Source organism: Centruroides vittatus, unplaced genomic scaffold (assembly GCF_030686945.1).
Source record: "Centruroides vittatus isolate TY-2023 unplaced genomic scaffold, ASM3068694v2 scaffold_3315, whole genome shotgun sequence".
Lineage (NCBI taxonomy): Eukaryota > Metazoa > Arthropoda > Arachnida > Scorpiones > Buthidae > Centruroides > Centruroides vittatus.
In genome coordinates this window covers 3431032-3446509 of record NW_027122703.1, presented here as the reverse complement: position 1 = coordinate 3446509, position 15478 = coordinate 3431032, and the positions used below count along the sequence as shown (strand labels likewise).

Genomic DNA, 15478 nt, shown 5'->3' with positions numbered 1-15478 from the left:
ACTATAATCTAGAACTTTCTTTTTCCCCCCCTCTCTTTCTTTCTTTTTATTTCGTTTAAATGATGTTTAATTTATGAACCGAATTTAAAAACTGACCTTTTACTACAGAACTTTTTAATAAGGGCGGGACCATAATCAAGGTCAATAAAGTTTTGATGACATTCCCCTTGGCAGCGATTCGTTTTATATGCGTGAAAGTTTAGTCAATGTTTCGACATTATGTTGCTTCGATTTAACGAAAGGGGGTGGAGGAATAAATAAATAAATAAAGAAAAAGCTGAAAGTTCACCGACATAAATCATTTCGTCGACAAAACGAACATTTTGTATTCAGAATGATTAAAATGCAGCAGAGGCAGAGTAACCAAAGCTCTATAAACTATACTGCATAAGTCAATGTACACATACATACAGTAGGTACACTATAGCTGCGATTTCGTGTATCACGCATTCGCCTCGCGTGATTATTAGAAAAACTACAGATTACCAACCATCTAATTTTGAATTTTACTACATCGTTTAGTCTCCAAGTATTTTTATTCGCTAACATTTTTTTTTAATGAATAAAATGCACCTGTTATATATATAATTTCTTTATGAAATTTAGAAGAAACAGCACAGCTTATCGAGTACCTCTATTATCTACGAAGAAATGTTATTCGCAATAACAGGGCTATATTGCCAATATAGGAAATACCATATCTCTCTCTCCATAGCTTGTCTTCATTCCGAATGTATTTTGAGATATTTTCTCTTGATCTTAACTTACAAATAACATTTAGTAGAATTCTCATACCAAATCCGTTGCTATATCAGTTACAACAAAAGTACAACTAGTAAAATTTATATAATTATCCGAGTTGGACTTTCCTTTCTTAAAAAAACCCTTCCAATTAAAATAAAATTCCATTATTAATGGAGATTTGTAATACAAAACTTAGGAAAATGAAAATATTAATATTTTAAGAAGGTAAACTATAAAAGATGCATTACTCTATACATCATAGCAAAATATGATACGTAAGTAGTTAAAACCTATTTTTAAATTATAAATGAATATAACAGAGTTAAGAAATTAATAACATATAATATAATTAATTACAATTCATGTTTTTAAAGTTGTATTTGAGATAAATCTACATTATATACACAATTATTAATGTTTGTATAATACAAATAACACTGAACTGTAATTAATTAAAAGTCTTTACATATATATTATTCAATTGAAGATTGATTAAAGATTCTTAAATATGAAATTTAGATGCCTTCTGTGGTGAATGACACAGGCTAGAAGAATATCATATAAAAATAATAATCTTCAATCAATTGCAGATATAGTTCAGTTAAACATTTATTAAGAGTAACATGAATTATCATCTCAGTTTAAAATGAATTTATTGTATTTTAACTTGAGTAAATCCAGATGTAAAAGAAACAATTGCTATTAATAAAATTGTATAAAGATGATTTAAAAAATAAAAAAATTAAAAGTAAAAAGTATACATTTTCATTTTTTACAAATTCAAGAAGTGTGCATAACCAAAATTTATATTCAATGATGTAAGTTATCCTGAAATTTTTATCCAAAAATACTACGCATACTAAAGTTACAAATGAAAGAATTTTACTGATAAGTGTTATTAAAGAAAATTGAATTTATTTATATTATAAATTTTGTTGTCGTGTTACATTTCTTCTACAATAATCCAAAGAAATTTAGCCTCGTTCTCTCTATTCGAACTCCGGTTTACTTCGAGGCGTAGAAAAACACTGACTCGAATAATTACTCGGCATTTAAAATCAAAGACGACAACAGTATTTCCAATAACATTTTATTTTATATCCTATAAAAATAGCAATTTTTTTACCTTATTTATTTTACAGCATTGTAACAACTGTACATGGACACATCATGTTCCAAAAAGGCAGAGAACCATGACAATAAAACATCCAATATGACTTACCTATTATAATAAAACATACAGAGTACACACACACTTGAAAGGCCTATTACAAAAAAAATACTAAAAAAGCTGATATGATGTAGGATTGGTTTTCTTTTTTTTTTTTTAGTTGAAAGAGTATATTTGTATAAAAAAATTTTTTAACAACTTAGAACAACAAAAAAATGGCAAAAGGAAAAAAAAACAAATCAATCTCATAATCTCTTCCATGATTTTTTTTCTCTTCAAAGTTGTAAAATTGTGTAGGAATTTTTTTAAAAATAAGTGATTGAGTCCTTTTCTTCTGTAAACGTTTCACTGTCAAACATTAGCATGCATACATGTTCATATTTACACAGCACAATGTGTAGTAGTTTAAAAGAAAATTTACAAAAGTTTCACACCTGAATTTTTCTCGAGTAAAGAAACATAAAAATGAAACCTAGATACATACACACGTGTACAAGACCACAAATAGATTCGTTGCTTCTTTTCAGCAAAACCCCGAGTTATTATTACATTTGTTTTATTTTTATTTTTTAAATCACGTTTTAATATTGCTACTTTTAAACCATATTATTATTATTTTTTTTCCCCTTTATAATTTATGTTTAAATACTTTAAAATAGTTAATTGTACGATAAAAACAGCTGTATTTCAAATACATGTCAAAAAACTGAGAAGAGAGTAATCAGGAAGAACAAAAAAAATATAAGAACACTTTGGCATCATAAAACAAGGAAGAGCTGCGATTTTAAATTGACATATATAAAAAACAACAACAACGAAAAAAAAAGATTATAAATACTTATCAATGTACGCACCTGAAATTCCTTATTTATAAAATTTAACTTTTGGACTGATTCTTGACCAGATGCACTTACAAAAACAAGAAAAAAAAACATATTTTTTTTTGTTTTAATATTTACTATCTTCCTCCAACTAGTTCCAGTTTTCGATATTTTTTCCTCAAAGTCGATACGGGATCCTTAAAAAGGACAGGATCGAGCCTCATACTCGATCTTACTAGAGGCACATAGCCAAATATGCTTGCAAAAGTATTGATGCAAGTTTGTCTTTGAACAAAGTGATCTGGATCATTCCAGGGTGATGGATAGGATTTGCTTCCCGGTAGCATACTCTCTTTGTATTGCTTACGTTGAGTCACTTTAATTGGTGGAAGTTTGGTGACATGGCTGACTAGAAAATTCATCAGTATGTCCTCACAATTCTGAGATTGGTCCACAGTTTTATGAAGTAGACTATTCAGATAGTAAGTGTATAAGTAGTTATAATACCTGTAAATAAGTGATAAAATTCAGAATGCAAATGTTTGTTTTTTTTTTTTTCAAATGACGAACTGTTAACTTGCCTGTGATAAAAAGCCGCCCCCGTTAAAACAATTGAGTACTCATTGGTCCATTTTGATGTATAACCCCAACAACCTTTAGTGTCGTCCCAAAAATGCGATCTGGCAGGATATCCGACAATTCTTTCGGGAAACGATTGCCAGACTTTAAAAGCAAAATCCATCTGTATGTATTTAATAAATAATAAAATTTACTATTACTTTTTCTAAATTACCAAATTTTTAAACAAACATAATATAAAGTTTTTATTTTTAAAATAAATCATATAACCTCTTCTGTCGTCAGGACTGCATCTTCATCCAAACTAAGTACGGCGTCGGTTTGTATAAGGGGATGAGGAAAAAATCGAATTCCGATTGTCTGCGAGGTAAACAAAATCAATACGTCAATATCTAAATGATCTAAATACTTAACTTCTAGAGAGTTTTACGTAATTATCTTTTATTGATAATTTCGAGAAAACAGAAGGAATCAAAGCAAGCATCGAATTCAATTTTTCAATGCTGCAGATGTAAATATTATACTTTGGAGATTACAGGCAGAAGAACGTATCCATCAACCCACATACCTTCTGTTGTGGATGGATGAGATTGATGGGCACAGGAGAAGGAGGCCATTTATTCCACAGTGGTGGTGGAGTTTCACTATTCCATATTACTATGATCTGAGAAAGATACCAGAAAAAACAAGTAAATAATCCAACATTTTTCTTTTCTTTTCTAGGTAAAGTCTTCATTTCAAAACAGTTTATAAACATAATATCTGATCTATCATATAAATAAAATACTCAATATGAAATTTTTTGAATTGATAAAATTGTAAAATAAAAACTTCTGCCGTAAAAAATACATATATAAATATATATATATATTTATTTATTAAATGCGAACTGTTTTATTTCTCAGTATGATAAATTTATACCTAACTCTTTCAAAATAGACGTTTTACTTAGAATTTATCATATTATATAACATATTAATAGTAAATTTTAAACGTAAAAAGTACATTAAACTCTGAATATAAAAGTTACTTTTAAGACTAAAACTATTGCATAAAATTAAAGATTTTTGCATTTAAATGCGAACCGATACAGTAAATTAATAGTGTACTTTAAATCGACTTAACAATAGACGAGGGCATTAACCCACCCTGGCCACATTGGTCGACTTTGATACGTTTCTAATGAGTCGCAATAGAGGAGACGAATGGGTGAGAGTTGGAATGGCTGCGTAGATAACGGTCGTGAATTTCGTGTGGGGACGGGTTCCTAATGTATGGAGATGGAATGGATAGTCCCGCAGATTATCGGAGAACTGGGGCAACATGACTAACGCCCCCGGATGCGAGTTCCAAACTTTCGACGTGCGGACGATGTGCGTATGAATTCTCTCTTTAACGATCTACGACAGAAAGAAGAGAGAAATAAAAAAATATAATTTAATCAATAAAAGAGTTTCTAGTATAAAAAATCTTTTAAATCCGTCCCAATCTGGGTTGCAATCAAAATTTAATTAAACCGAGTGCAGCTGTCGATCTGTCAAGGTGGATTCAAAATACGAAGCACTCACCTCCAGCGTAGTCATGACTATCTTTTCTACAGAAGAGAAATAAGTCTCCCATAACACTTGTGTCTGTTGACAATAGGAAGCAACCTTTTCACTGGGGATAGAACGGACAATATCTGGAACCTTAACAGAAAAAAAAAGGAGAAAAATGTAATCAGAGAACGCATCTCGCTAGTTATTGCATCGGAAGTCGGCGAGATTAATATATTTTTTTTGTTGTTTGACATATTTCCCACGAGTAATTTCTCAATGAGTACGATGGTCCCTTGGATCCGAGTGTCAACGCACGCGCGCCGTTCATCCATCAAACAAACATCCTTACCTGCAACAACAGTCTCTCATCGGCCCAAACGGCAGCTTTATTCCAGTCAATCACTTCGGAAAATGGTAGTTCCCACCCGTTACTTAGCAACACGGGCACACAACCCGCTTGAAGGGCTTCCAAGAAGCGGAAGGAACCCAGACGACGCCCTCTCGGGACCAAACAGAATGTTGCATTCTGCAACAACACCCGATAGTCGTACCTGCGAAAAAAAATAAAATAAAATAAAATAACGCCGATGTATATTGAGATTTTCTACGAATTTAGCCATTCGAGATGGATTTCTTTGGCCGTGTTTAATGCTCAATTTATAATTTGGCTGGGCGGAGAAGGACGGTAAAGAATGGCGTAGGAGAAAATGACTAGAAACGATTTTGAAACTGCCACATCAATCTGACGACGTTCTTCGCCAATAAGAAATGCCTGCAGAGAACAGATTTAACGGGACGATAACGTAGAAGCAAATAATACATGGAAGAAGCCCAAAGCTACTTTAGAGGCATCAATTAAATACACACATTCATCACACCGAGAAAACTCATTGGTAAAAAGTGGTCTCATCGCCATGCCAGTGTGCGTGTGGTTATTTTTTTTTTCCCATCTCTCTCCTCCAAAAAATCAAATGGTTTTAAATTGCTGGCGTAATTAAAGTGGTAGCGTTGAAATGTAGGTCATTGGGCTAAAAGCTTACACCTACAATGTAATTAGTTTTGAGTGATTTACAGTTACGTTGCGTAAATTGAATGGGGAAAAGACGCTTAACTCTTTTCAATCCTAGCTAGCGAGGGGGAGAAATTCTAATTAAAACTTTCGGAGAAATTTAACTGAAATCTCGACTTTTTTTCCCTTTTTTTTTTTAAATTGCGACAAACACCTTTGTGTATTATCGTAGGAGTTTATAAAATTACGAAATGGCTCATAACTTTAAGTGACGAACACGAAAATTCGTAATCGCAAACTGAATAAAAATTGCCTTTCGCTTAATCTCCAGAATAAAATCTAACTGGAGTTTTCAAATTTTATTTCTCCCCTTTCTTCCCCGGTGTTTAAAGGTGAAATTAAACGTGGCGGCAGTGCTTTAAAACGACATAATTCTACCAATGATTCATACCGAAATGAGTCACGTGAAGCCGAAGAAATGTTAATTGTTTTAAAAGTTGGAATGATTTATGGGGGTAAAAAATAAAATAAAATAAAATAAAAAGTATTTAAGAAGCTATTTTCCGAATATGGCGTTCGTAAATGTCACATTATAATTTAAAATTTCTACTTATTTTTAATTTCCCCATAGAATACCATTCATAATTTTATCGGGCCATATCGACTAATCTTTAATTATCGGTAAATTAACTATTTTATTTCGACGTGAGTGAGATAATGAGTTCGATTATGCATACCTTTAGATAAGAGAGGACAATCTACCATCATCCAATATCTCTTTCAGGCACAGAATTTGGGTCTTTTTTTTAAAAAAAAAAAAAACATACCCGCCTGCGCCCATTTTTAAATGATTAATTTACTTGCACACAAAATTAACAATTTCCAATTGTTTTTTATTTATTTATTACTTTTAAATTTGAAATTACTGCATTTTTACAACCATTTTCCAGGAATGACAGGTGTTTTACTGTGTTCTAACACATGCTTCCATCCCCTCTACCCTCACCTGAATTGTAATAAACATATTTTTATAGCGAATTTCGATTGTGTAATTGAATTAAATTATAGTTTATGTTGTATATTTATAAATATTTTAAATACTGCTTATGTATATATTTGTCTATTTAGAATTCTAGGAAGATGTTAGTAATACGATGATAAATATTTTATTATATTCTAGATATATCTTTTCTAATTTATTTTATTTAAACTTTAATAAAATATTTATTATTTGTCTTAATATTTTCATTACGTATTCATGAAGTAAGTCTTGATATTTTGTCGAGTAAACAAATATTTGTTATTCTTTACTGCATGAGGATTTAAAGAAAAAATAATAATAATAATATGAATTATCTTATCCATTTCCTTATGTCTAGTTTCGAATTCGATTTAGTTTATGGAAACGTATTAAAATATATATTATATATACTTTTAAAGCATGTTTACGACGAATTCTTTCTTGCTTACTGCTTACACGCCCAACGAAGATGTAAACGTTAATTAATTTAGCAAAAACTTATCTTAATTATTTACTAGAAAATCATATTTTTTATTGCAAAACCTTGATATTTATTCCTAGTAACACGCCGATAATAAATCACTATGAAATCCTCGACCTTCAAAAACCGGAAAAAGGAAGTTTATGTTAGTATACTCTTAGAATGCTGATCGCAGCAGTTTTCTTATTATTCCTAAATCATCATCGACTGTAATGTAACTATTGTTGTGAAAGCATCATCCTCGACTATATATATATATATATATATATATTTGAGCTAACATTATCGATTATATTTTGTGCTATATCTATTATTAAATCGATACGTAAATCAGCATATAAAACCTAAAAACAAAATTACGAGATGTGCCTCATCCATTCTGGATTGTCAAGAGAATTCATTGGATTTATAAAACATCGTTTTTTATTTAAACATATAATATACATACTTTCATTACATATCGGAATCCTTTTCTTATTCATTGTACGACCAATAATTCAAACAGGAAAAGATACGGCAGAATGTATCTCGTCTATACCACTCGTTTAGATCTTATCTGTTCTTCATCCGCTAACAAGAAGCATCTTACGTAATCAATAATTTTCCAATTTTCCTAACTTCCTTATCTTCTTTGACCATACAATACCGGGCGAGAATTTAACTGGTATAGATTATTATTTATATTCCACTAATCTGGTAAATCTGAAATGCTAACAACATCCGAATACGACAAAGTATCGTTTTACCTTCTAAAACCCTACTTAGATACGATTTTCTTTTTTAATCAGAAAATTATCTCACTAATTAACGTCGACTGAAACTAATTGCATTGAGTGAGAAAAATATTTTTTTCCCCTTTCCCTCTTATCAACCGCAACTCTAATTGATTCTGTAGCTCCTTCCAAGCTAGGATTAATCGCTACGTAGGTAGCCTTCCAGGTAAGATTACTTAAAAGCTACAACTGATTAGACAAGTGTTTCGTCGCTTAAATCCTTTAAACAATTATCCATTAAACGACTACTCCTATTAAAATACGAACATAGTAACATTCGAGACTTATCCCACCCACAGTTCGTGAGATGTTACGATAAACAAGTTTAAAAATAGCAGTATCAGTTATAGAAGTTGCACCTTACATCTCCATCCACACGTGCACCTTCTATAATTACTTTTGCCAACACAAAACACGTCACAAAATTAGATAACTTTTCTATATAAGCTTACGTGATTAGAGATCACGTAACCCTACACCCATAAGTGGGAAACTCCGCAGCTGCAACACCCCCCCCCCAGGAAATCGCTTTTAAAGCTTAGGAATTTAATCACGTAGCTCATGTTTGAATAGAAGATTGCCAACTGTGTTTATAAATATAAAAAAAAAGAGGAGGGAGAAAAATCCTAGCGTTTACAGAAAGACAAACAACGGAGGGAGCGTATGCCAAAGCGTAAATACAGAGGAAGAAACAAACATCATCAGAGGGAGAAAAAATTCCTAACTGGGTATCGATCGATTTCAACAAGTTAGCCCTCGGCCCTCCGAATAAGTTAAACGTAGAAATGTAGCCGGTCCTGCCTATAAAGGACGGCTGAGTCAGCTGCATTTCAGTCTCAAAGCACACAAATAAAAATCGATTCTACTCTGACCGTACAAGGTTCGATGGATAATGGTTCCGTGTGTATGGACTCGATAAAAATTCCAGCCAACGCCACTAACACCGTTTTAAAACGGTCCTCTCTAATTATTAACCCGTTTTCTACGCCGACATTTGATCCTGCCGGGCTTCCAAACTGTCGTCCTTGATAAGAACAAGCAGTCGCAGATGTTACAAGTCAATTATGAAATGACAGCTCCTCTTTGTGCCACTAAACATAAACCCATTTATCCCCCGAGTCAGAAAAATCAGTTTGTAAATTTCATTAACGCTACTTGACCATAAAAACTATCGGCGCCGACTCGAGTCGCAGATTTTTTAAATGTCTTTTAATCTGATTGTCTTGGCGCTAAGTGGCCAGTTTAAGTTCTTGATCGCTTAATTAATTCTAATATTGTTACTTAAAATTTATCTTAAGAGGGGGCGGGAAGAAAAATATTTAAAAAAAAAAGAATAAGCCATTCACTTTTTCCTCTTTCATAATCACACAAATTGCCGCAATATCGAATTATGAGTTAAAATTAACAATAGAATTACCCTTTAAACTGTCGTTTTTGAGGAGGAAGGTCGCTTCTGACGACTCGAAGACGAGGAGGAGGGGAAGAAAATAATTAAAAAAATAGACACGTGGGAGGTCTCCGAAGTCGGTCGATCGGTTCGTATCTCGGTAGCAGAGATTAATGAAACAACGTAGCTAGTCAAGTTGTGTTACACGTGCGCAAATAGGAGTGCGAAGAAAGAGGCACACCTCCCCACTCCTCGGAGTCGAGCTATTTATCATAGGTATAGGGGAAGCGCTGATTAGCCGGCCTTGGCGTGCGTTAATCTATCACTTCGGCTTTGATAACCCATCTCCTGTCTTGCCTGCAATTACTCTATTAAAATTGGTGTGAAAGTCGTTGATTTTGAGTCGCCGATTAATCACTCGACCACTGTCGAAATATGACAACTGCGGACGTCTGGGTTCCGGAATTCTTCTCTACATCGAGAACGCCATTAAAAATCACTAAAACCTATCTAATTCGGATGTTGAGGAGTGCTTTTATTAAGCAACATTCCACCGGAACGACCGGAGGAATCTTAGGTGGAATCTCAATTATTGACGAGACGCCACAGACTCGACCCCGGTTCGATCAATCCTTACCCTTCTCGTGTCACGTGACGGCTTCTCCCTCCTCTTCCAATGAAAGTTTCATGCTGCGAATAAATGTGCTGGCATGCCACCCTCTCGTGTCACGGATGGCGGGACTCATGCAAACCCGCTTCAATCAATACTTGATCAAAGTTACGCCCCACCTAGAAATGGCAATAAGACGGACGGGATTCGAGAAAATCACCGTAACGGCAGCTGCAACACCATTCTAGATATTTAAAACCTTTTAAAAAAAAAAAAAAAAATGGTTCCTCCTCGCTTCGAAAAAGCGAGAGACCAAGAAGAACGTGACAGATTCCTAATCTACCCTGGCCAGACCTTAAACAAGATGCCTTTATAACAAGAAAACAAAACGATAAGACCGAACGAGACGGTGTTGCAATAAACTAGAAGAGCAGACGTCCCGACGACCTTCCATTTGTAGGGAGGACGCGGTATCTGTCGCAAGATGAGCCATTAGGGTGTCACAGAGTCGAGATAAGGCACACCCAAAAATGAGAAAGTCCTAGGAATCGAGTGGACGCCTACGCTGATACACAACAAAGAAAAATGCTTCTAGAAGGATGTGGGCGAACGAAACCTCTTTTTTTCCCCTATTTTTTTAATTAGAAAAACCTTGCCGCGACGAAAGGATGCCGTTATAATAAAACCGTAAAAAGTCAAAGAGCGAATTCGTATCTGTCTCGTACGGGAACGAGTGTACAACAGGTAAACCCAGGTGTTTTGCCGGATTGAGTAAGGTGATCCCCAGACTATTATGTAGAGTATCTTTATGGAAATGCAAAGCCAGGCGAGACAGATGGAGGGAAAAAATCGTCCCACTTCCTGCTACAAATTTTTTTATTTATTTTTTTTATTAAAAGAAGGGAAGTGGAAGGAACAGGTTTTGTGAAAGAGTGTCTTTGAAGTTCACTCACCTTTCTCACGGTCATCAACCAGTTCTAAGAACAATAATTTTCGACTTTACCAAAACATCCTTTACTATATATAGATGACGTGTAGGAAGTGTAAGATATTTTTCTTCTCTAAACGCGCTCGAGAAAAAGATACCCGCTACCACCTGTTTATTCGTTTCCCATTCCGCAAACAACCGTATACAGAAATCAAAAAAACTGGTACTTAAAGTCCAAGGTTATCCTTATTATAGATACAACAAAACCATTGTTCCTAAAAATACTAAACGATAGGTAATTGTATTTAACAGGTTACCAATTAAAATGTTGTACGTATATATATATATATATATATACGGTACTCGGTAAACTGAAATCTTAATTAACTAAATACCTTTAGGGATGAGTTTCTTTTAACATTAAATAAAGCTGCTTAAACGTTCTAGTTATCTTTCCATTACAGCTGTAACTTAGGCATGAATGGAGGGAATACTACTACATCTGCTATATATTTATTTCACTAAAGCTCTATTGTAGAAAAATAAATATTTGTAGATTTTGAATAGGTATATATACATGTATTGTACGCAATTGTAGCCGAGAAATGGAAGTTTAATCTCAAAATAAACATAAAAAATAATAAAAATTGCATACTGTAAAATAATAATAAACATTTTATCACAAGTTATAACAAATTATATCATGATTCATTAATATCTTCCCTGTTTTTTTTCCTTCTTTTTCTTATTTTTAAACTAGTTATTCAAACAAACTCCCATTGAGATCAATAGAAATTTCTGTGATGAGAATTTTTATGTATTTAGATAAAAAAAAGTTTATTAAGAATAAAACTGCCACACTTATAGATGATGCTTACATATTTTAATAACCTAATTATGTGCTTTTTTTACGTATTCTAGAAATGTTAAAACTTACTTTTCGAATTTTCGACATTTACAACCATTTAATTAATTAATATGCAATTTAATCTTCTCGAAACGTATGCGTCAAAGGTATTATTGTGAAACCGAATTAGCCTTTATACGAATTTCCCTGACTTTTTGACCTATATATTATTTTTAATAATACTTTTGTTAAGAAACAGACTAAAAATTTGTCTTTGAAATTTTCCGTAAGACAAATTAGAGAAATTAAATTTCTTACTTTTATTATTAATGATTTGTTATCAAAGGAGGAAAATATACATTTCCGGGATGTCTCGTCAAAGCACTCCATTCAATATATCCTGTTTGTTTCTTTTAATTGGGCGTAGACAATGTAACAACTCAGACATCATTTGTAAATATGTGTATTGAATTGGCATTATTGTCAAATTAAACTGTTTTGTACGTGTTATTACTCGGAAACAGCTATCCTACATTTGCTATTAACGTGCATATTGTGTACTTATAAGGATAAAAAAATTCTGTTAGTCAAAAGCTAGCCAAGATAACCATCCAAAATACAGCAGATAATTTTTTTTCCTTGTAAATATGACACTGGAAGTTTATCCAAGCTGTGAGCTCATATGTTTGGAGTCTGGCAATAGCATCACTGGTTCCAGAAAGAGAACTTGGAAATGCCATTTGACTTAATAAAATATAACATGGTAGAAGAAATTTGCTGAAATAGCACTTATGTAACTGCCAGTTTTTATCTCATTCTAAACTGAAAAACTGTCTATTGTGAAGTTGGATAATGCATAAATAAAACAAAAAAGATAGAAGAACAGTAGTATTTTTATTGTTTATGTGACAACCAGTTCTATTTAGTGTATATAAATATGATATACAGCTTGTTGTATGCTATACTTTGCTACTGTTTTCAAAATTTTACTTCTGATAGTTCTACAAGAAAATAATCTTTCTTTAGTTCTTACTAGGGAACAATCCAACTGACAATAGAGATCACTCATGCCGGGTTTGGCGATAATCATGCAGACTGAAAACGACGTATTGTTTCTTTATCCGGCGCCGGTAAAAAGTTTGTATTTACGGCAAAAATATTCACAAAATTTTAATAAATTTTATAAACGTATTTCTTATCGGGGAAGGCTTCGTCAATTTTCTTAATTTATTTTACTCCGGAAATAAGATAAATTTATTTTTGGTAATACAAATTTATGGCAAATGCTAATAAAATATTCAAAATCGGAAGTCGTCGTACACCTATCTTTCTTATTTGTTCGACTTTATTGAAAAGGAAAAATTTAAACAATAATTTATAAGGATTATAAAATTTTTCTAAGAAGAAATAAAAGGAAAGAGTTAAAATTTAATAACTACATATCAGTATTTTCATTATTTATAAAAAAAAACACAAAATATTTTAATTTGTTTAAATTTAATATTTAATTGGAAGTTAAATAAATATTTATACTTAAATTTATAAGGTATTATTTTATAATAAAATATTCTTTTTCTTTTCTTAAAAACTGTATTAATCCTTTCGTTCTTTTATAATAAAATATCAATTCACGTATTAAATTTTTGAGATGTGTTCATAATTTAAAATCATGCCCTTACTACTGCAGGAAGTATGTTTAATTTCCCTGCAATTGTTTTAAAACAAGATAAGATAGTAATGTAGACAGGCAATTAAATTATTCCAGCTTTTTCCCCGTGAAATTACTTTTAAAAATTTGTGTGTAAAATTTTACAACTACGACTTTCCTATAATAAGAAGTCGCATATTTTGTTTTATTTTTTAAATTAAATGGTATAAAGTTTACGTATTATTTGAATAAAATTGGATAAATATTTCTGTAGGAAAGAATAATATCAAAGTTTATATGACATCATTATACAAACACTATAAATTATAATGACTGATTATTTTGTGTGCATGGAATAAAAATTGAAATTTTTAAATGGAAAACCAAAGGTCTATATTTAGATGTAATTTTTCATTTTAATTTCAGTTTATTTTTAAAAGCAATTTCACACGTAACATTAACTAGAAAACCGTCCGATTATACAAGTAATATATATTCAAAAAACTGGTATATATTTTATTGTATAAATACCAGAAAAAATTTATTCATTTTAACTGTAATATAAGCATATTATTCTATAATATTGAGTGAATGTGATTTATGTAAGAATATAAACTTTTATATATATTTAAATGTTATCAAATATTCATGTTTACCTAAAAAAATATATAAAGATTCGCTTGCAAATTTAAGTAATTGATAATGAAATGTTTACTTCAGCAAACTGCTATTTAATGGTATCTGATTATACACATTAACCTTTATCTTTGTGTCGAAATGTAAAACGATACACGAAATAATTTGTTGACGCACGGTATATTCAAGATTTTATGTTTTAAAGAATATTTCATGTAAATTATTGTATATCCTACCTGTCATATTCTTTATTATCCTGTTCACATCTTGCATCTTTCATTTCTTTCCACTTCTTTCCATGTTTACAAGTAGTGAGCAAGATAATGTCCTTTCCGTTATGGAGGTGGTAGAGGGAATTTCTGGTCTCCGAACCTATTCCGTAGAGATATCTTTTGCCTTTAAATACGAGCAAGTACTTCTTATTGGGAGGAAAGTTTCTAGTCGAAAGCAGACCGCCTTCCCCACCTTTCTCGGGATGGGATTTGGGAAAAAGAGGTAAGGAAATGTCAAATCTCGGCCTAAAATTAGCAAGCGATAGACTTGCCTTAGCTAGAATAGCATCACCGAGATCAAAACCAAGGTCTTCATTATAATCTGGCCAGGTACCAGAGTACAAATTGAACACTAAATGATTTCTTCCATGGTTCCAGAGTTTTTGATGATGCATAAGCTTGGCTTGTATATCTTTAACATAATCAGGACTAAGTGTGTCTCTATCCAGTGTATCCAGGGCCAAGACAAACAGACAAGCTTGACTAGGATCTTGGGTGGAATACCTGGATTCTTGAATCACATTCAGTATGCTTCTATATGTGGAAGAAATCCTCTCTTCTACAGGATAGACATACACTTTGAAGTCCTTACGGCACATGTCGAAATCAAAACATGTTTCCATCCTACATTGTGACGATTTATAAGTGATACTTCTTTCGTAACGTCTCTGACGCGGGGATAGGACCAAATCGTCGGGAGAATCGTCCTCTGATTCCGTGTAGGAACGATGTTCCAATAAACCAATGTTGTCGTCGTCGCCATCTTGTCTTAAACGAAACGAACCGAAATAACATAACACTAAAAATGCACAGCTGATGAGGACCAGTAAGTAACGCTTTTTAGCTTGCATTTGTTGACCAACTCAACACTGATGCTATCCGTTCACTTCATCTTCCACTATCTCCTCCGCAAGCGAACGACCGACACAACCGGCGCTGACGCCATCTTGCTCCGACCACGTGACCACATATACTACTGACCTCTACCGGACAAGAGCATCAAAAATTTTCGC

General features: G+C 32.5%; 1 protein-coding gene across 1 annotated transcript; it reads right to left on the bottom strand.

Moving 5' to 3' along the window:
• Window positions 1-1820: 1820 nt before the first annotated feature.
• On the bottom strand, window positions 1821-15439 carry ttv (exostosin glycosyltransferase 1 ttv). The gene is made up of 8 exons (XM_067286364.1): window positions 14430-15439; window positions 5203-5404; window positions 4884-5003; window positions 4464-4715; window positions 3884-3979; window positions 3586-3675; window positions 3318-3478; window positions 1821-3243 (listed from the first exon to the last, which is right to left on the bottom strand). Exons 1-8 carry the CDS (start codon window positions 15314-15316, stop codon window positions 2874-2876), a joined length of 2178 nt encoding a protein of 725 aa, XP_067142465.1. The 5' UTR covers window positions 15317-15439; the 3' UTR covers window positions 1821-2873.
• Window positions 15440-15478: the final 39 nt, after the last annotated feature.